We start from the raw sequence: 22,937 nt of genomic DNA, 5'->3' as shown, positions 1-22,937 counted from the left end.
CGTGAAATGATTCATGTCCATATTACATTATAGTAATATAAACTGAACTAAATGCATGCTTGTGCTGAGAAAATAAGTATACAGTAACACAGTAAAGTAATGATATCCACCATCATATCATTTGATATCTCTAGCTAAGGAATTATTATTTATGTAATAGTCTTAGAAGACACAATATAGATGTGATAATACTTCAAAGTGCCAAGAACCATTGGTTTGGTTTTACAAACTTGTATTGTTGTTATGTATGTACATGTAGTATATGGTAATCCTTCAAGTATCCACTCTATGCCCATGGCTGCACTTTTCAAAGTGAGTAGGTATACTGTCTGCACTTATCCATACTAAATTGCTGAAGTGCAGATAAAACTGAATTGTTTTGAAAAATATGGAATGCTATGGAGCGGAAAAAAATAGATACCTCTAGTCAGCCAGGCAATTATGTAATATGTACTTTCACCAACACCAACCAGTGTGAAGTAAGTTTTTTCTTAAATCTTTGGACACTTATTGTTCAGTAAAGCAACATCTGGTAAATCTAGAAAAGGGGATGGAGCTTGAAAATCTTAGCGTGTTAATTGTTTGCATGATTTCCTATACACAGTCCCCGGTTATCAGCGGACTTGGTTATCAGCAATCCAGTGTTATGGGACTTGTCTAGCGCCATAAAATGGCCGATTTATGGTGCCATAATGGGCTGAGTTCCGGTTATCGGTACCATTAGGCGCCAATAATAGAGTTATGGCACCTTAACATACCTAACAGAAGAGCCAGAAGGGTGCTTATGGTGCCGATAACCGGTTGCTGGCACCATAAGCGCCATTGTGGCGCCATAGATCGTGGAGTTTCTGTTAATGGCGGTTTCCGCTTATCCGCACACCCCCGGGAATGGAACCCCTGCCAATAACCAGGGACTGCTTGTAACTTGAAATCATAAAAATTCTGCTGTTCACAAATCATATTGCTAAACCTGCTGTATAACCTTACTTGTAAATGTTATTTCACCAATAGGAAACACAGTCTTAAATAATGAAGGAAATTATTTAAAATTTGGGCAGTACCCAAGGAAAACTGTGTGGAACAATATAGGAATGAATGCAATGTTATAATGAGAGAGAGAGAGAGAGAAAAAGAGAGAGCATAGGCCTATTTACAGAGCTACTCAATTCATTATTTTCACTTCTAAAAGACTGAGTGACAATGTATTTGTAAAGTATGTTTGTTCATATGTGGAACAAACCTGGGTCTTAACATTAGGATAAATCTTCTGGTGCCAGCTGGAAACCAGTAAAAAACAATAAGAATTGTGTATATTAGAAATTGGGGGCATCTGGCATCTGTCACGGAGTTGAGGGAGGAAGCGGCCAGCAACCCAGTCTCAACCCCGTGACATATTACTTTTCCTCTTCTTGTCTTTGAGAGAGGACGTCACTTTCACTCTCTTCCCTAAAGCAGAGTTTTTCCCCTTTGCCCATGTTTTCTTGTGTAGAGATACGTATTTGGTTTGTTTTGTGTGTGTGTTTGGTTTTTATGATACAATCCCAAAACCCAGCTAAAACTTTTTGTAAGCCTCAGAGGAAATGTCCTGATGTAGGCATACCCTTGTTTGTGTTTCCTTACTTTCTATAAAACCGATCCACATTCAACTTTTAATGGGTGCAGATCGAATGCTTGTAATGTGACTAACCCTTGTCCTGATTGTCATTTGTGGTCTCCTGAGTAATGGAGGAAATTGGCCAAGAAGAAGCAGCACAAGAGGAAGTCGGAGGCACCATCTTGGAGAGAGTTTCCAATTCCTTCGATGGTTGTTTCTCAGTCTTCTCAATGTTCTCAACAATGGCCTCATTCTTTTATCATCAAGAGTCTGTCTAATATTTTGGGACCAGATGAGGAGGACAGAACTTTATGCCCTGTGAGGGCATTTAAATATTACCTTCACAAAGCAGAGGGGATTCATGGACCTCAAACAGTATGTTGTGATCGTTTAAGAACTCTTCATGCCCTCTCTCGAAGAATGCCCAGGCATTCTTCCATAGAGACCTCATCTCAGAAACCCATTCTTTATTGGAAGATAAGTTTTTTCCATTTGGAAAGTGAAAGCCCATGAAATAAGGGCAGGCGCCACTTTGGTGTTCAAACGTAATATATCCCTCCTATCTATTCTATAAGTGACTTTCTGGAAATGTAAATCAGTTTTCGCTTCACATTATCTATGCAATATACTAGAGACGGTTTACGACACATGCAGTACCTTGGGTCCATTTACAGCAGCTAGCGTGGTGATGGGGGAAGTGTAAGGAGCAATTCTCCCTTCCTATTTTCTCTTTGCCTTGTGTTTGCTTTCAATGGTTGGGTAATGGTAATATAGTTGTTTTTTGGGTAAAGGCGATAGAATTTTTAGTCTGGTTGAATGTGGTACTGCCCCCTGGGCAGGGGCAAATTGTGTTCTTTGCCAGCCATTGGAATAATCCTTCGCTGCAAAGTCCCCACTAAAGTAGCAGGTGTTCCACGGTTATACTGCCATGGATGAAATGAGTGCCAAACCAGAGGCACTATTTACCTGTAGCAGGCTCTCTTATCAGGTAAGGAAACAACAAACATTGTGTCAGTGTTAGCAATCTTTTCTACTTTGAAATTCTTTACCTTGCTTAATAATTTGGGGTAGATATGTCCATGCATCCCACCTCCTACAATATTGGAATCAGCTATATAATTACTGGGTAAGTTACTTATATAATCATGACATTTATATAATAAAATGAGATTTTCATATACTTACTCAGTAATTACATGATCAGAGCCCACCCTCCTCTCCTCGCACAGACACAAGGACAAAAACAAATTGAGTTCTTTGCTGTATTGTTCCTCTCTTCCCTACCCTGAAAGTGGGCAAGGCTCTTGTCACCTAGCTAAAACAATTAGTGCAACCCCCCCGACGAATTTCAAAAATTTTTAACGCCAAGCGAGTGAAAAACTTTAGCTATATAAAACCTTATTTTATAAAGATATAATATGTTTGTGTTTAGATTTTTTTATTATAGACATTGGCCAGGCAAAAATGAAATGACTCTATTGCTCAGAATAAAGCGTCAAATGAAAAATGCTCTTTATAAGTTTTCTATTTTAGATTTATTAATAAACTACTGTACAATAACATTTAGTATGTATGTACTAGGGTTTTTGAATTATACTGTAAAGGAACAAAATCTATGGCTTCACTTTAAAGTTTCATCCAATTACAGTTAGATGTAGTAAGGGATGAATGTTTTGTGGAGTAACTCTCAATATTGAATGCAAGAACAATTTACTTTGAAAGATCAGAGAAATTCTTCAAGCATTATTGTGCTTTTTTTTTATTCATATTCTTGATGGTGGCCAAAAAAAGAAGTGAACTGGACATTATAAATTATGGCAAGGATATGAGGCCATTTAGTTGTATAAAGTATTATACAGTATTTGTGAACTGTGCAGTACAGTGGCTTTGATATTAGCATAAAATAACTAAGGAACAATGTACTTGAGCACTGTGTGAATAAAACACATTCAAGATAATGTGACTTCATGATGCTTTTTGAGGGATGTATGGATATCTTGCTAGAAGGAACAGTTTCAACAGCCAAGGAATGTGTCATCACTTGTGGGAAGACGAAGCACAGACATTGCCTCCTTTAGATTGAAGTTTTGTAAAAATCCCAGAAATCACTTCTGTGGGAATCATTCTTGATGGGTTCCTGGAAAGCAACCCATGAAGATTAGTCTTCTCTGAGTCTGTTTTCAGCTAGAATGTCATCACATTCCTGAGAAGGAGTCGGTTACCATAGAGCCTAAATCTGGCACCATATTTGGCAGTGGGGTGAGTCTGTTTTTACTCAGAAATATTTGAGCTTTCCAGCAGTATTTGCAAGCCAGCATGGAGTGCACATCAGGAGCAAACTATACTAATATGCCATCATGAGTATAGGTCAATTAGCCACTGACAATTTGCCGCCAACAATTGACTGACGATAACATTTTGCCACAGATGACAGTTTGCCACCAAATGATAATTTACAGTTGAAGATGAAAATTAAAATCATGGGAAGAAATAAAATTTTGCTTTAAAAAATTATGTTTATTTTGGCTAAAATGATAAAAGTCATGCTGAACATAATTTTTGAAAACATTCTTATAATTTTATTATACCTGAAAATTATGTGCTATACCGCGTAAATATTCAATACAACTTCTTTCATTATCGTATTCATTTTTGTAATTTGTTATCATATTCATTTTTGCAATTCTTTGTCCATATCTCGGTAATGCTTTTTAACTTAGTGGCAGGTTCATGTTCTGTGATAAGATGCTCCATATACAAATCTCTACCTTTTTTTAATTGTTTAGTGTTTCAGTAAACTTCCAGTGTTGGATGATGGCTTCCTAGTTTATCAACAAGTTTTCTGTGACAACCCTCAGCATAGTTATTCTTTCAAGCTTTGTCATTCAGTGTTGTTTCATAAACATTCCAAAAATCGTTAGAGAATATAAAAGGTTCCTTCTGTTACCTCTTCTGCTATAAACACCAATGTAATTACATTCAAACCAAGTTAGTATAGTTTCTTGTTCTGGGAGCAAATCATTGGCTAAAGTTTCAATATGAGAATCAAGATCAATGTGTGGTACAAAGACCAGAGCACTTATCATTTTTGCATATGTTGCAAATTCAGGATTAGTATTGTATCTTTGTCAAAGGCACTAGATGCCTTTGCAAGCTCTGCACTAGATGAAAGAAGCATCCTTTGACTGTAGCTTCTGGGAAAAATTCTCTTATTGCATTGATCATTGCTTGCTCAAAATCACAGTGGATATAATGAAGATTTAAGTTGGTCACTAAAGACATTAGCATTTTAAACATTCTCACATACATAGCATGCTCTTTATTTGGCAGAAGTGCATAACAAAGAGGATGTACTCCACCATGTTTTATAGCTAGAATGCAGTATACTTGATGAAACAATTGTGGTGCTATATTAAAAGTACCGTCCATATACCAGCTGGGAGATACAAAATCCTGCAACCAAGAGACTCTGTCTAAGATGAAAATCCTCCTCCTTCCTGGTCCACTATCCGCTAACTGGAAGTTCTCTTTTCTCTCACCCATAGGCTCATACAGTGTGTATCTACTTGGAATGATTAAGTGTTCAAGGTCAGTTGGACAAGGTGGAGCAGGACTGATTTCATTTCTTTTTTGTCTTATTGACCTCTTCATGCTGCTTGCATGTGGCATGGATGCTTGTACTGACTGAGATATATTAGAAATACATTCATATCACGACGCTTGGTGGTTCCATGGTATCCTCTGCTCAGCGTATTAAAGAGGTTTTAACTTTAGCTACCTCTACAACCACAGCATCAGCTTCATGTGAATAAGTATTTACTTCTTTAACCCTTAAACGCCGACTGGACGTATTTTACGTTGACATTTTTTGTCTCTCGGGTGCCGACTGGACGTATTTTACGTCGACATACAAAAGTTTTTTTAAAAATTAGTGGAAAAATACTTTTGGGCCTACCAGCCAAAAACTCTTGAATCACGCGCCCTGGGGGATGCTGGGAGTTCACGGATCAAGGTGTTGTTTTGTTTAAAATCGTTACGCAGGCGTGCAAGCGCGAATTTCTTTCTTGCCACACTAAAAAGTATCTGTGACACATCTCGGAAATTATTTCGTCACTTTGACATAATTTTTGTACCATTTCAAATTAGCCGTTATATGGAGTATTATATATGAAAATGTGTGCATTTTTATGTAAAATACAACCAAAAAATAATCATGATTGTAGCTTTTATCAGTTTTGAGATATTTTCAAATAAATAACGATAAGTGCCAAAATTTCAACCTTCGGTCAACTTTGACTCTAGCGAAATGGTCAAAAAACGCAATTGTAAACTAAAACTCTTATATTTTAGTAATATTCAATCATTTACCTTCATTTTGCAACTAATTGGAAGTCTCTAGCACAATATTTCGATTTATAGTGAATTTATGAAAAAACTTTTTCCTTACATCCGCGCTGTAACTCTTCCGAAAAAAATCATACATGCGATTGTGGTAATGTTTGCACCATTTTAAAATTAGCCGTTACATAAAGTTTTATGCATGGAAATGTGCGCAATTTCATGCACAATACAACTAAAAACAACCCATGGTTGTAGCTTTTATCAATTTTGAAATATTTTCATATAAAAAATGATAAGTGACAAATTTTCAACCTTTGGTCAACTTTGACTCTACCGAAATGGTCGCAAAACGCAATTGTAAGCTGAAACGCTTATATTCTAGTAATATTCAATCATTTACCTTAATTTTGGAACAAATTGTAAGTCTCTAGCACAATATTTCGATTTATGGTGAATTTATTAAAAAAATAGCTTTTTCTATACGTCCGCGCGGTACCTCTTTCCGAAAAAATCATATGTGCGATTGTGGTAATGTTTGCACCATTTTAAATTAGTCGTTATATAAAGTTTTATATATGAAAATGTGCGCAATTTGATGTAGAATACAACAAAAAATAAGTAAAGGTTGTAGCTTTTCTCATTTTTGAAATATTTGCATATAAATCACGATAAATAGAAAAAAACCACGTTCGGTCAACTTTGACTCTACTGAAATGGTCGAAAAACGCAATTGTAAGCTAAAACTCTTACAGTCTAGTAATATTCAGTCATTTATCTTCATCTTGAAACAAATTTGAAGTCTCTAGCACAATATTTAGATTTATGGTGAATTAAAAAAAAAAAAAGTTTCCTTCCTTCTGCGCGCGGATTCTCCGCCACAAATCTCCGAAATGCGTACGTCCCATTCTCGGAATATTTGCTCCATTTCATATTAGGCATTCCATAGAGTTTTATATATGAAAATGTGCGCAATTTCATGTAGAATAAAACAAAAAATATTTGAAGGTTGTAGCTTTTCTAATCTCCGAAATAATTGCATATAAAAAAAAATATACAAAAAAATTCTACATTTGGTCAACTTTAACTCGTCAGATATGGTCAAAAACTGCAATTGTAAGCTAATACTCTTACAGTATACTAATATTCAATCATTTGTCTTCATTTTGAACGAAATTGGAAGTCTCTAGGACAATATTTAGATTTATGGTGAATTTCTGAAAAAAATATTTGTTTACGTCCACGCGTTGCGAATTCATGCATTATTTTGTGATAATATTTTCTCTGTGTTGCTTTTATTGTTTTACAATGTGTTATATACCAAAATGATCGCAATTTTGTGTAGATTACAACGAAAAAAAAGTAACTTGTTACCTTTAACCGTTTTGCGCACAGCGCGATTTGAATACAATTATATATGAAATTTCGTTTTTGCGCTATCATATATCGCATTATTTATATATGATAATGATAATTTTTTTCATTTCTTATGTTGCATACTAAATTTCAGTCAATGATAAAAAAAGGAGCCAAAAATGAACTCTTAATCTTGAAAACTAAGTGCGCTGTGATTTTTTGAAAAAAATATTTTTTCCGCTTCCACGCTCACTCCGAAACACCTCCGGCACACGGGAGACAAGTTTTATTTTACCGCTTCGGCGTTTAAGGGTTAATTACTGTATTTTTTTGTTGTTGTGGATTCTTCCATTACAGCAGCCTCTTTGTTCACATCTCCAGAGTTTAACTGTTTCATTGATCTTTGAGGATTTATCAAATATACATATATAACTCCATTATATGTGAACTTCTCTTCCATTTTTCCACTTAATATGATTGAGTGAACACTAGCAGCCATCTTAATGTATGAATGGGTGCTGAAGTTTTTTATTCTAAAGACTAAAATAGTTAAGTTTGGTAATACTGGTAATTAAAAATTTTTATTCTTAAGACTAAAATCAGTGATTTTCAAGGAATTGGCTATTATTAGTAATAACAGTTCACCTGTGGGGAAGTGGCTGTGGCAGCACATAATTGGGGGTGAACTGTCTTTGGTAGCAAACTGTGGATGGTGAATTGTCCATATCCAACCATCATATGGTGAGCAATGTGGCACAAACCGAGTGATGCACAGAAATGTGGACAGAGAGCCATGCATTGCAAGTTATGTGAAGTGTGAGAGAAATAGTGTGTAAAACCTGAACCATGGGCGCTATACCTTGGCACAACTGGATTATAAAGTAGTTGTAGCTGTGTTGATCACTTTTCTGCTATGATTGACAGACTTAATATATACATACTCTGTTTTCATGAGCAAGAGTGACAAGAGCAGTGAAGCAATGTGGTCTATGTCAAAGTTTCATAAAGGGATTAAGCTGATAAAATCATGATGTTCAGCATGGCATGAGGCCTCTGAATGATGAGAGGTGTGCTTTGAAGAGGCCTTAAATTCTTCATGCAGCACTAGTTAGAGCCATAACTGTGGGAGGAGGAATATTGTCTGATTTTTATTCTTTGTGTGTGTGTGTGTGTGTGTGTGTATGGCTAAGAGATGAGCGTTGCCTTACAAAAGCATCACTAGAAGTTGAAGTATGAGAAGTGTGACCAGCTAGGGAGGCACCAAACATGAACTTGTTGCAACATATGAAAGGTTCACATGATAGGCATGTGATGCTACCACCAGTCTGTGGGACTTGATATTAGCTGTAAAGCCAGGCATTGTGGGTTTGGTACAGCCATGCTCAGAAGTGATTCTACATGACTGCATAGAATTTTGTTCAAAATTCACTAACTGGCATCTTAAAATGCTGCTTATTTGTCTTGTTTTTTTTTTTTTTAATTCAAAAACATTCATTTTATGAAATAAAGCCATAGTATGTGTCACAAAGAGTGAAAACTATCTTGAATTTCAAAACTCTAAGAAAAGAAAATATGTATTACTTGTAGCCAAATTTTGGAAAAACTGTTTAAACATTTCCAAAACTTTTGTTCATCCAGCACCGATGCATTCAACAGAAAACCTTCTTCAAGAAACCCAGGTTCAAATGTTAAAATAATACAAAAAACTCAAGAAGAAAATTTTTCATAACATTGGTATTACATGTACTGCAACTATAAAATTGTAAAAAGTCCTATTTGATTATTTCTAAGCTGCAGTGCTGTAGAAAGATGAGTAGATATAAAAACCATTCAGTGAAATTAATGGGTGGGCGGGGCCTGTGTGACTCAACCATTTGCATGGTGGCAACTTGAACCAGCCAGAGCACAGGTCTTCATTGTGTAGAGATAATGAATTTATCATGAAAATATTTGTTTTATATTTGTCATAGGAATATTTGGATTTTCATAAAAAATAAAATTTGTGTTATATGTATTCCTTAACCAGTTAAAGAATAATGGTTTACTAGAAATATTTGCCTATGCAGTTACACTTTTGTTAATGCCTACATTTTGTTACTAGGACTAGGCATGTTTTCTTTTATTTGCTAAAAATACATTACACTTAGCACTCAGATTTTAATATGAGACATTTCTAGCTAGAAAGCATATGAAATTATCTATACAATCTTGCACTCCAAGTTCTTATGAATTATGTATGTATACCAAAAGCAAGCACAAAGACTTTCAAGAAAATAACATTCTTAGACAGCTAAAAAAGTGTTGATGAGGCCTTGGCATTATTGCTAATATGTAAATAGTATTTAGATTAATGCTTATTCTTCAAAGAACAGGTAATCTCTAGGAATGAAACCTTTGTAAACGAGATGACATCTTAAAAGGCTTAGATAATTTTTGTTAGGCCTAATAATCATTTTGCAACTAACAGGTATTTCCATCCTAGCCTAAAAATTCAAAATTCAAAGAAAACTTTTTGTAATTCATATTCCTATTTTGAAAATTTGGTATGATTGTTGAGCTTAGGTCTACTGTTTAATGTTATAGAGGTAGTTGCAATGACCACTTCGAGTAGCAAGTTAAGCGTGCTGTCATTGACGCTGCTAACCTTATCACACCTTGCTTAAAGCTAAGCAAAGTAAAAAAAAATTTTTTTTCAAGTCATACAGATTACGAATTACTACGCCAATGCATAAAATGGATCATATTTATATAACCATAGGCTACTTAACAGCTGATACATTGAGTCAGATTTACGATACAAAAAGAAACATGTTGCATCAGATTTAGCATGACTGTACAACACAAACATCTACCATTGTGGGCATAACTTGCAGACCATCAAGGGAATGTGACCTATTTTGATGATGAGGAGGCTACAAATGTCTGACTCAGACACTATAAAAATGGTTCGCTATTGAATTTTGATGATTCTGTATCACGTTTTAGAATTAAGACTATGTAAACTTAAGAAAATTCAGAGAAAAAATGTTTTAACTGACCTTTACTGACCGGTAAAACTTTTAAGGACTCAAGAAGGGAAGTTTTTAAAGTGGGTTGGATAGAAAGTGGCACTTTTCATTGCCAAAGAAGTGAAAATTTTGTAGTCAAAGACAAGAGGCCAGATATTTAATAAAAATTAGGCTTAATTGATTTTTTTTTAACCCTTAATAGACAGATAGCTTCTCAGGAGTAGTAATACTTAAAGGTTTGGGATGGTGGACAGATTGATCCTGTAGATGAGCAATATTAAGTGTCATCAATTTAGAAAGAATTAGGTGGGAAAAAGGTGCCAATACTTATATAGCCCATAAATTCACTAATGGAAATTTTTACAGTGGCTAAAGTCAAGACTCTGCAATTCATGCAAGCTTAGTAGTGATCTTGACTTTGAGGTGGGATGTACTGCTTCCGTTTCATATGACGTCTTTTTATAAATTTGCTCATAAATATACGAAAGGGCTGCTGTTGGTTTTAGTTCTTGTCTTTTACAATAGCATATAAGTTGTAAATGTAATTTTGCAAAGAAATAGAAAAACATGTACAAATAAAAAAAGTTACTGAATCTTCGTTCTCAGTAAATTTATGTAAATATTTTTCAACAAATATGCTTAGAATTTGGTACTGATTTTATTTCTTATCTGTTTTGATATTGTGTGAGCTATAATTATAATTTACAAAATAAAGTAAAATAATTTATTAGAAAAAACATATATAAGTGGGTAAAATTTACGATTGTCTTCTAAAAGAGGCCCCACAAGGGGTTGTAAATAGTCATTTTCAACTTCTCATGGAACGTAGGGAAAATTCATAGAATTTTTTTTTTCCACCAAGTGCATTTGTATACCTTCCTCTTTCCATTGATGTATTTTTTTGTAAATTGCCCAACCTCAAAGTTTACCTTGCCTGAGGAGCTGCATATTGATAATTTTACCCGTCCACTAAGGGTTAATATTAATTATTAAAGTGTAACCTTAAAAATGTTATAATTTTTTTTTAGTTTGTATTTTATATTTGGTATAACTAACTCACTAAGTTTGTAACTGAATAAGTATATTTTCTCTAGAGTAAATACCTGGAACCTATTAATGTCACTGGCCTTTTTAAGATGGCACAATACCTATTTTTTATGTAAATCAGTTTAATTTAGGAATTCATTATATATTTATCCTTGTGATTTGGCAACTGAATATATATATATGTCTTCCCTTTAGGATCGTCAATAATTCTGATTGGTACACCAAACTGAATGTTGTTGACTTCTTGAGGGTTGTTGGGAAAAATTTTCGCCTCGGAGAGATGTTGTCCAGGAGCAGTGTGAAGTCACGCATGAGTTCAAATGAAGGCATCAGTTTTATAGAATTTACGTACCAGGTATTGTACCCTTGTATGAATATTATATTTTAAATGTTTAGATCTCCCATTTACAGTATGTACGTATGTTGGGCAATGCTAGTGAGACTGTTTACTTTTTATTTCAAAGACTTTTCAAGGCTATATTTTGAAAATTACTAAAATGTCCAGAAATTGTTTCAGCAACATATCAAGACTCCCTTCCTTGACTAAACTGATATCGCTAATGAAATACATGGATATCTGAAACATCTAAAAATCATACTAAGATCCCCCTCCATAGACTAAGGTAATAAATATGTAAGTATATTTTAGCAGTAAGATCAAAATCTCATACCTGGATGGCATCAAGAGTACAGAAACTATATAGACACAGTCCTTTTGATTTTAGCTACTCAAATACCATTGATTTTGTGTGGCACTCAAAAGCCAACTTTTAAATTGAAGCTGTAGCTGTGAGAATTGCACTGAATATGAAGCCCTGGCACTGAAGAACATTCTTTGACATATCATTGAGCATTTGGAAGAATTAGGATAAAGAAATTTTAATTTACCAAAATTTTGGCAATAAACTTAATATAATGAAAAATAAGAATCAAACTTATCCAGTGCTTCCCATTAAATCCTAACTTTTGAGAGCTAGAATCTAAACATCTGTAAATGGTGGTTTTATATAAGTAACTTGCCAAGTAATTACACAGCTAATGTTTTTAACTCCTATGGCAGGTTGTGTATATGCAATAAGGAGTAATTGATAATATAATTAAGACACCGTTGTGAATGCGATTTGTGTATTCTTTCTGAATGAGCGGATGTGATAGGTAGTTACATTTTTAGAATGTAGAGATCATCAATTTGATTTTCCATGGAAACAGTGGTCCTGAAGTGACAAGACAGCTCAGCTTCGGAAGTGCTGGCAACTTCCTCGGGTGGCGCGATGTTGAAGTCGCTGCCTAAGCAGAACAGACCACGTCCTGTTTCTATGCACGGGCGGATGCAGATATGCTTAATGAAACTGGTTTGAGGCTGTTTCTTGGGCGTGAACAATGATCTGTATAATGATGTCATGAACTTGTGACGAAGTTAGTGACGACACTTATTGGGAGTGCCTTGTGTATTAGTTCGTGCTTGCGTTCGTGCGAGCTACTTCCCTACATAATGAGAGTGCAAGTTAGCCAAAATGGGAGAATGCTACATAGTCGGCAAAGGGCCAAGATGGCTCCTTCAATAGTATTTTTAGTTAAGTGTGTGTAATCTGTGTTGAATGGGTAAGCATACTTATTCTTTAGCCAAAAGTGTGGCTTGACTGTATTTTGAATATTAGTTTCAAAGATGTTATATTTTATTTTGACCTTTTTATTTTGCTTTTTAATCTTTGTTTATGGATATGTTCTCCTGTCTTCTTATAGGCAGTTCTGAGACAAAGGGGAACTGATATGGTGACTTATTTATAAATGGGAACTTAACTGATGTTCCGTGGTGTTACTAGACTGCTGTGACTATGCCTATTTTATGACTAAACTAATGTTAGTTATTTGGTTAATTCCCCAGGGTTATCTGAGTTATTTGGATTTTGAATTCAACCTTTCATTTAATCATTTTGTTAATAACCTGATTTATTAGTTAATGCTTTGCTCTTAAATAAATGTATTTTTGTAGTTCACGAGTCTGATTTAATTGCCTTAGGTAATAGAGAGAGAGAGAGAGAGAGAGAGAGAGAGAGAGAGAGAGAGAGAGAGAGAGAGAGAAAACGGATGTCACCCAGTGCCTGCTGCTACACGGTCATAGCTACCAAATACACCGAGGTTGGATCCTCGGTAATATATACATTCAAAATGCTTGCTAGTGCTTCAATTTTCTAGTGCAGGTGACCAGTCACACCAGCTAATGGGAATACAATGGTCCCCCGTATTCGCAAGGGATGTGTACCAGACCCCCCCGTGAATAGCTAGAACCCACGAATAGTTGGAACCCCTATAAAAATGCTTAAAACCTCCTATTTTGGTAGTTAAAACTCAAGAAAACCCCATTAAAAATGATTATACCTGGTTTTTTAATAGTTTTATCACAAAAAGTGCATTTTATGATGAAATTGGAAAAAAAAAAACAGGAATTTGTGGATATTTCTCATAGAAAAATACCACGAATAAGCAAATTTTCTGAGAATAATGTGGGGAAACGTTCCAGAGAGAAATCCGCGAATGTAAACATAAGATCTTCACAGCAGCTTTTTTCATTATTTGCCGGTTGCCTAACCAGATGCAGCGAAGTATTATTACCGATTTTGTGTAGCGTTCAAGCTTACATCTTTCAGTGTCTGTATTTTATTGTTTTGTTATTAAGATCTGTTTCAGGTTTATCATATTTTGCTACAGTAGTGAATTTGCAATATATTGATTAACTCACTTTTACCGAGTTAACAAGTAGTGTAATAAAACATAAACATTGCACTTGCTACTGAACCAATATTTTTGGTAATAAAATACATAGTATTTGCAAGTCTCAAATAATATTTGTTAGGAATTTAAATATGTCTGTATGATGGTACTCTGTGTATTTCAAACAATTATTGGTTAAAGAACTAATTAAATATCTTATTACACCAGTGGTTCTCAAACTTGAATGGTCATTACCCACTTTTCATACAGGATACTTATTCATACATATCCTCAGATCAGAGAACTGAAAAATTGTAAGGGCTGAATGTAGGAAGGAGAGAAATTGTGCTTTATATAGGATGCACTGGGCTTTTGGAAGGGTTAACGTTCTTGAGGGCTGAGACTTGGCTCTGGGCACCCTGGAACGCTCTCCAGCTCCCAAATTCTTAGCTCCCGAGCTACTACCTTGCTTGGCGCCCAGCTAGCCCAGCACCATCTACATCCTGGGAGAACTTGGTGCCAATTCTCCCTGCATCCAATTTTTCTCCCCTGCTACTAGCCCTCTTATTTTTTATTCAGTTGCTCCTGCCCTTGGCTCCTTCACTTATTTTCTATGCCATTGGATATGTAGGATGCTTCCTTCCATGTCCATGTCCAGACTCAGGATAGTATCCCAGGTTCATCTTATGAGACAGGATCCTCTAGTTCAGAGATCTAAGCTTCGACCTCTTTGGCTTAAGTCTTAAGTCCCTGCTCTACTTACATTTGTCCTCATTTTGTGGCCATGAGCGTCAATCTCTCCTGTCTTAATTTCCCTTCAAAGGAATGCTTTAAAGTTTTGAACACTAGTCCAACCGGGACAGGGGAAAACACCTGGACACTGTCTTTTTCCCCCCTGCACAATGTCCGGAAGTTTCTCAGAATGAATGGATTTTTCAAGACGTACTGCAGAGACCATCACTAAATGTAGTCTTCAATCTTCTAGCTCCGTCTGCCAGACTAAATGAGCATTGTTTCTGTAGTTGGCCTCTCACACTCCTTGTCCTTCTCTCAAGACATCTGGGACCAAAGTGGTTTGCCTCTTTGATCTGAAGATACTTGAATCTCTCTTATTCAAGTTTTAAGGGGTATTGAGCTGTGTTTATCTCAGTAACAGTTTGCTCATTTAACCTTGAACTTTTTAGCCAGAAATGAGTATCCTTCCAAAACCTAGTTCAGTTCTTTCTCCCTTAAGATTTAAGAGAAGAGAAGAAATTCTTGACAACCAAGCACAGTGCTGTGAGCACCCAGGTTCACCCACCATCTCCCGAGCTCTTCCTCTCCTGACCTCCAGCTCGTCTGGCACAGCTATAGCCTGGTGCCAGCTCATGCTTCAAGCACCTAGGAGCATCCACCAATTCCGAAGTAGGTAACTCACCTGACACCCAGCTTGCTTGGCGCAAACTTCAGCCTGGCATCAGCTCAGAACACCCAGTGCCCAGCTACGGGTTAGTATCTGGCAACAACTCGCCCCTCATCTGTGGCTGTGGTAGAAGAGAGAGTTCTCTAGCTAGTTGGAGTTTGCAGGCTTTACCTGAGCAGAATTGGAGGCGCAGAGGACCATCCATAAGCTTTAGTGTTTTGGCAAGGAGATTTTTGCCTTCTGACTAAGAGAGTATTGTCCTTCATTCTAAGAGACTATTTCTTAGTCCACTTTCAGATTCAGGAGAGCAGTTTGTCCCCTTTTAAGTGAAAGCTAAGCACTTCAGTACAGCTACCGCTTTAGCTTTCAGGTGAAAGATGCCCCTTCCTCCATTCTGCAATTGACGTACTGTATGTGTAATAGATCTTCACTTCACATTTTAATGAAGGTTAAAACAGTAACTGGCATGGCGCAGAAGGAAGCATAGTGAAGTGTTGATATCTGAGGAGCTGGGGGTACAGTGTACCTAGAATATCCACAGTCTTTTGTTGGATGGGTAGTGGTTTTTAATTTTGTGTAGGCGATCGAGTGTCTGGTTGTCTTCTGTGGTGCTGCACCCAGGGCAAGGGCACTTCTTAGGCTTTGCTAGCCATTGGATAACTCCTTGATTTGCATAACTTCCACTGATACTTTGTTAGCCATCGGAGTACTCCTTTGCTACAAAGCACCCACTAAGTATAGACGCTTCACGGCTATACCGCCATGCCACTACGGGTTAAGATGAACACCAACCAGAGGCAGTATTATCCTTCAGTAGTTCTCTTGACTGAGAAGGGAACGACAAGCATTGTCTTCAGTGCTAGCAACTTTTCCATTTCAAATTCATTCTTGACTTAATGCTTTGGAGTAGAATATGCCCCTGTATCCCACCTCCTGTCAATATGGGATTCAGCTATGTAATTATACTAGTACTTGGTAAGTTTCTTGTATAAAAATGACATTTTTATAAAATGAATTTTATATATGCTTACCAAGTACATTACAGAATGGGACCCCACCCTTCTCCCCTCTGATGGACATGGGGCACAAACAGAATGAAGTTGTCTGCTTGGTTGTTCCCTGTATATTCCCGTTAGTTGTTAGACTGATCATCTACACTAAACAATTGAAGCGCTACCGTAAATTTTTAATTTAAGCTGCTGCGTGAGTTAGAAATATTAGCCATGTAATTATTTGGTAAGCACTGTATATAAAACTTTGTTTTATTATAAAAATGTCATGTTTATTTTGGAAGCTTAATTATGTGCCTAAAATTAATTCTTTCTTGTAAACCAACATGTAATTGCTACCTCATCTTTCCCACCAAGAAAGAAAATGTTAAAATTTTCCACTATAAACTTGTTTTCCTACACATCTGGTGTTGTGCTGCACCATCCATAGTAAAGGCAAACGACAGCTTAACTGAGAGTTGCTTTCACCTTAAACTGGAATCAGATCTAACCAAGGCATCTCATATCTCTTTTTAGAAAATACCTCTTGGCCAGAGGTTTGGCTTCTTATATTTTATTTGTCAATATGAATGACAAACATTGGCAACAACTCTTTATGTACTACTTAGTACTTAATTTTTCCTATCTGGTGTCTGAACAGTATTCCCAGATCTGTGGTGACATGATTCTTTTTGTATTGTCCAGTTTCTCAGTCTCAACATGACATTGCTAAGTTGTGTTGAAGTTTTTTTTTTAATTTCTTATGTCATACATGTTGGCAAGTTTGCGAATTCACAGCTAGCACTATTATCCTTATGGTTATGTAAATATGATCCCTTTTAATGTATTGGTATAATTTGTAATCTGTGTGGTTTGAAACTGATTTTTTTTTTTTTTTCTATGTTGCTTAAAGTACTGTGTTAGCGGTGCCATAAATGACACGCACTTAACATGCTCTTTGGCCCTGGTCAATATAACTTCCTCTGCATCATTATAACAGTAGACCTAATAAATCCAACAGTCATAACTAACATTTTCAAAATAAAAGGAATATGAATTACTACTAGTTTTCTTTGAATGTTGAAGTTTTAGACTCTGTTTAAGCTGCCTGCATGTTGCAAAATGATTTATACGCCTAAACAAATAAAACAAATAATCTAAGCCTTCTGAGATGTAATTTGTTACTAATTAATTTATTAATAGAGATTACCTGTTCTTTGAGGAATAAAAGATGATGATGATTTTGATTACATGGAGAAGATGGCCATTGATCGAAATATCTATTAGCATTAATAACAAGGCGTATGGAACACTTGTTTTTTAACTGGCTTAAAATATTTTCTTAGAAGTCCTTCTGCTCACTTTTGGTGTATAATTTATCCTTTCATAAGGTAACTTGAAGTGCAAGCATGTGTTGATAACCTCATTTGCTTTCATGTTCCTTGTTGGACGAGTTGGTAACATGTTTGACTACCGATCTCAGGGTCCAGGTTTGATTCCCAGCTGTGCTAACAAGGAACGAGAGGAATTTATTTCTGGTGATAGAAATTCATTTCTCAATGTAGTTTGAATCTCTCAATAAGCTGTAGGTCTCATTGCTATGTTAACAATTGGTTCCTAGCCACATAAAAATATTTAATCCTTTGGCGAGCTCAGTGGTCTGATTAAACTAAGATATAGATAACTTAACTCATTTGCTTTCTGACCAGAAATTGTTATAGAGATGTGAATGCTTTGACAAAAGAGTACAGTAATTGCATATGCAAATATTTGCTAGTAAGCCATCATTTTTGAAGTGGTTAAGAAATATATCATAAATTATTATATTTGTATGAAAATCCAAATATTCCTGTAAAAAATGTAAAGTAAATGGTTTCAGGACAATTTCGTTGTCTACTCCTTGTAGACCTACGTATTACACCAAGTGGTTCTGGTTAATGGTTGTGACACACACATTCCACTCATATGTTGATATCAGTGGGCCCATTCTACTTTTGTATTTACATTTTTACATTTTTTCAGAGTGGAGACGTAAAAACAAACAAATAGGACCTTTTCAAATTTTATGGGTGCTTTAGAAGCAGTATTAATGTTATGACAAATTTGTTCGTTTTTTTTTTTTTATCTAACAATTGAACTGAAATTTGATGACAACATTGTTTTGGTCAAATGCATCAGCGATGAGTGAATGAAAGTTTTGAAAATGTTTCGTAACTGTTTTTTCTGAAATTTGGCTACATGTGACATTTTCACACAGTTTTGAAATATGACAGATTTCACTCTTTTAGAACACATATTATGGCCTTATTGTATGCAATGATCATGTTTTCGCATTGAAATAATAGATAAATATGGAGCTTGTTAGGTTGCCAGTTAGTGAATTTTGAACAAAATCTTATGCAATCATGTAACATCAATTCTGGGTCAGCAAGACATGGTTCACTGAATTTGATCAAAGAAAGGCCTTATATACCTTTTAGACTTGTTTTCAGTGGTTTTTTGCCTTTTTCAATTTTGAGGGAAGTTCAGAGGATAAAGAAGCCTTCTTTGATTTTTACAGTTAGCTTCACAGAAGTTGAGACAAATTGATGCATAAGCAAAAAATTTTCATTGATAGATGAAATGATAGAAAGTCTTAACACCATCCTTCTCACAGCTGGTCTTTAGTTCATTTTGAGACTAACAGCCACTTTCATGCTTTGACCTGTGTCATGGTGGAACAGGGAATATAATGAAGCCCAAAAAAGAATAAGGGTAGCAAAGATATGATATTGGCAAAAGATCAGTTTAGATTGAAAATCAAGGGGACACTTGAAGTATACGAACCTGAGTTTTGTTTCTTTCCATAATATTTTTTAATACATATTTGTAGATTTATGTCTTGAATTTTTAATAGGGCAATTTTTATAATGGATAAGCAGCTGGCAAATATTGAATGTTTATATTTTTATTTTGTCAAAGATTGTACAGACACCACCATACTTACGAACATTCAACTTACAAACATTCAGAGGTGCAAACAAACAGGATCGCAAATTAGAATTGTAATAAGAGTGCTCTTCTTTGCCACCCCATAAGTTCAAATTTTGTTTTGCACACTTACTGTGTACATTGTATTGTGTTTTAGGTTGAAAAAATGTTCAGTACTGTGTTGATTTTATACTATACTTAAATAGGCATGAAGAGTACATACAGCAGCCAGCTTACAAACAATGATTTTTATTTTTTTTTTTTTCAGGCTCTCCAGGCATATGATTGGTTGTATTTATTTGATAAGCATCAGTGCACAATTCAGATTGGTGGCAGTGATCAGATGGGAAATTTGGTAGCAGGACATGATTTGATTAGCAGAGTAAGAAAAAGGCAAGTCACTGGACTTACTATCCCTCTGATAACTAACGAAGCTGGTAATAAATTTGGTAAATCAGCTGGTAATGCAGTCTGGCTTGATGGTAAAAAAACATCTTCCTTTGATTTGTATCAGTTTTTCATAAGGACACAAGATGCAGAAGTTGAAAAGTTACTGAAGCTGCTTACATTTTATCATGTTAGTGACATTGAAAAAATTATGGAACAGCATTGGCTAAATCCAGAAAAAAGACAGGCACAGAAGAAACTGGCAGAAAAAGTGACTCTTTTGGTACATGGTAATAAAGGTTTGGACTCTGCTATATTGGCAAGTGATGCTTTATATGGAGGGAACCCCGAGAGTTTAGTAGAGATGACAGCTGAGGAGATGGGAGTGGTTTTCAAATCAGCCTCATCAGCTACTTTAATGCTTCACCCTGGTACTTCTATTGTGAAAATGGCAATGGATGCTGGTTGCTTCCGTGATGAGAGAGATGCACGACGTATCATCAGTGCTGGTGGATTTTATATTAATCTAAGTCGAGTTAATAATCCAGATCTTGTACTCATTCCTGGTGCACATATACTACCCAATAATATTACATTGTTGCGAGTTGGAAAGAAAAATTACTATTTGGTGAAATGGTTGAGGTGAAGTTACTGATAGCATATTTTATGTGTTTAGAATGTATAAATATGTGTTCCAGGATTTCAGTTGTTTTATTTTCCTGTGGGTCTTGGTTAGTGTGTAACAGTTTCAACAGAGCATTTCATTTAAGGGCATTTTTTAATTTTAAGTTAAAAGTGATTGGTATAGGAATAATTTAATTATATGTATTTTTAATTTTAATACTTAAGAAAATTAAAAGCACTCTTAATTATAGCTTTATGAATGGAATAAGGTAACTTTTGTTATTCATTGATATTCAGTGGATAAAGTAAGAATTAATAAGAGGCAATGACTCACTATCCCCCTTTTGCACTATTGAATACTGAGAAAGAATACCATTCTTAGGATTAAGATTCACGTCCAGAGCCAATTGTGTTGGTAGTTTTTTTTTCTCTCTCTCCACACCACCCATGAGGTAGAATACATAGTCATGCTTTTCTAATGTGGGATCCTTTGAAGCCTAATCCACAAATATTCCTTCCCACTTCCCTGTCACATGTTTAGTTCTTAGACTAAAAATTTGATCTTGTTGATTTCCTTGGACGCTCCTTTGCAGTAGAAGTAGATGATAGAACACTTAATTCCTCTGTATGTGAATCAGCAGGATTTCTATAACTAATTTCCTGGTGTTTCTCATGATGTATTTCTTCTAATTCATGCTCAATTATGTGCGGGTTTTCAGTGTTACGGTCATCTGTATCGATTGTTGGAATTTCTGATTCATCCATCATTTCTTGTGTCTTGTCAAGGGGTTTCCTGCTCAAACTCTACGAGAGATGTATCGGATGTCCGCATCCGTATTGTATTTAAATCTGCATCCCCATTGACAATATCTTAACATCTGCATCCAGATTAGCATTGCGATCACATCTGCTTCCGCATCCACATTTTGAGAATGCGGATAAGAGGATATCACCCACTGCTCAGTGTTCAGTAGTAGTACGTAGTTCATACTCATACATTGTAGCTAAAAGTAGGTTTTTTCTTTTTTTGCTAATTTTTTTTTCTTATACAGAAATGATACACAATTATGCTTTTCACACAGTATATTCTGTATGAGTAGCACTGTTATAGCATATTTGCTTTAAAGAATATTTGTTTAAGTAATTTCATGTCATTTGCATCAGTTGCAGTCATAAAGGCAGGGTATTGCATTTCTTAGCAAATACTCTCTCTATCTAATGCAAAGATTGGCTTTTAGTTTTGTTACCATTACCATGCAGTGAGCATAATATGACCTTGTGCTAAGCTAAGACAAGTAAAACCATTGTGTATTGCTATTACTGTTTGTATGTTTGTGTGTCACTGTTACTGTTTGTCTGTTCATGTGAAAGTATACTAATGTATACATGAGTATCATTTATGTTTCTACCTTCAATTAGTACATAATATATTATGTGGTAAATCATAATTTTAAATTATTTGGCTGAAAATCATCTTTACCAATTAAATATAGTATCTAGTAAATTATTTAGATTTACTAAGTAGTATCTGCATCTGCGAGGGTATGCTCACTAAATATCCACATCTGCATCTGTAAATTTAAAAGATTGATGTCTGCACCTGCAAATGTAATATATATATATATATATATATATATATATATATATATATATATATATATATATATATATATTATATATATATATATATGTATATATATATATATATATATATATATATATATATATATATGATGTATATATATATATATATATATATATATATATATATATATATATATATATATATATATATATATATATATATATATATATATATATATATGTATATGTATATGTATAGTATATATATATATATATATATATATATATATATAATATATATATATATATATATATATATATATATATATATATATATATATATATATATATATATATATATATATATATATATATTATATACACTGCGCATCAAAATAATTGTCGCGTTTCAAAACGCGACAGTTTTTTTGCCGCGAATAAGGCGACCCCCATATCTATGGGGAAAAAATCGGCTGGGAGAAACTGACTAATTGGCAACACAACTGAGTCATTTGTCTCACTCACAGCGTGGGAAAAAGTAACCAAAAGTTATCGGTCAGTGTTCTTAAGTGATTTATGAACAGTAGACATCGATCGTGACCTGCCTGATTTTTTGGATCACGCTTCCAGAATTTTCTTGTGAAAGTGTGTGTGTATGCTAGTGTACTATGTCTACAGGGTATACCTCATTTGAAAATCGTGTACGAGTTGTGCAGTTTTACACAGTGAAGGTTATAAAACTGGCGAAATTAGTGAGAAAATTGGGTGTAAACCAGCGAAACTGTGCAGCACATTTTGAAAAAATACCACGACATGGAGACCAGGAAGTACCTCGTGCTTCTACAAGTTCTGGGAGGCCACGTATCATTAGTAACAGGGGTTTAAGAGTGCTGGGCAGGGATATTGAAGTCAATCCGACCCTTACT

At 35.1% G+C, this 22,937-nt stretch overlaps 1 protein-coding gene across 2 annotated transcripts; it reads left to right on the top strand.

Annotated features, from left to right (window-relative positions):
* The first annotated feature begins 11,509 nt into the window (after positions 1-11,509).
* LOC135221969 (tyrosine--tRNA ligase, mitochondrial-like) lies at positions 11,510-20,503 on the top strand. Of its 2 annotated transcripts, XM_064260039.1 has the most exons (3): positions 11,562-11,698; positions 11,861-11,966; positions 19,685-20,503. In XM_064260039.1, exon 3 carries the CDS (start codon positions 19,760-19,762, stop codon positions 20,447-20,449), a length of 690 nt encoding a protein of 229 aa, XP_064116109.1. In that variant the 5' UTR covers positions 11,562-11,698; positions 11,861-11,966; positions 19,685-19,759; the 3' UTR covers positions 20,450-20,503. The 2 variants fall into 2 exon arrangements, with proteins under 2 accessions (XP_064116108.1, XP_064116109.1); XM_064260038.1 differs by lacking the exon at positions 11,861-11,966 and having other exon boundaries at positions 11,510-11,698.
* Positions 20,504-22,937: the final 2,434 nt, after the last annotated feature.

The sequence above is a fragment of the Macrobrachium nipponense genome, chromosome 3, assembly GCF_015104395.2.
Source record: "Macrobrachium nipponense isolate FS-2020 chromosome 3, ASM1510439v2, whole genome shotgun sequence".
Lineage (NCBI taxonomy): Eukaryota > Metazoa > Arthropoda > Malacostraca > Decapoda > Palaemonidae > Macrobrachium > Macrobrachium nipponense.
Note: the sequence above shows the minus strand (reverse complement) of the source record. Positions and strands in the feature narration are given on the sequence as shown.

Coding starts and splice junctions, on each gene's coding strand:
- LOC135221969 (XM_064260038.1), top strand. CDS start 11,624: ATGTTGTCCAGGAGCAGTGTGAAGTCACGCATGAGTTCAAATGAAGGC. Junction 11,699..19,684: donor TTATAGAATTTACGTACCAG/GTATTGTACCCT, acceptor TTTTTTTTTCAG/GCTCTCCAGGCATATGATTG.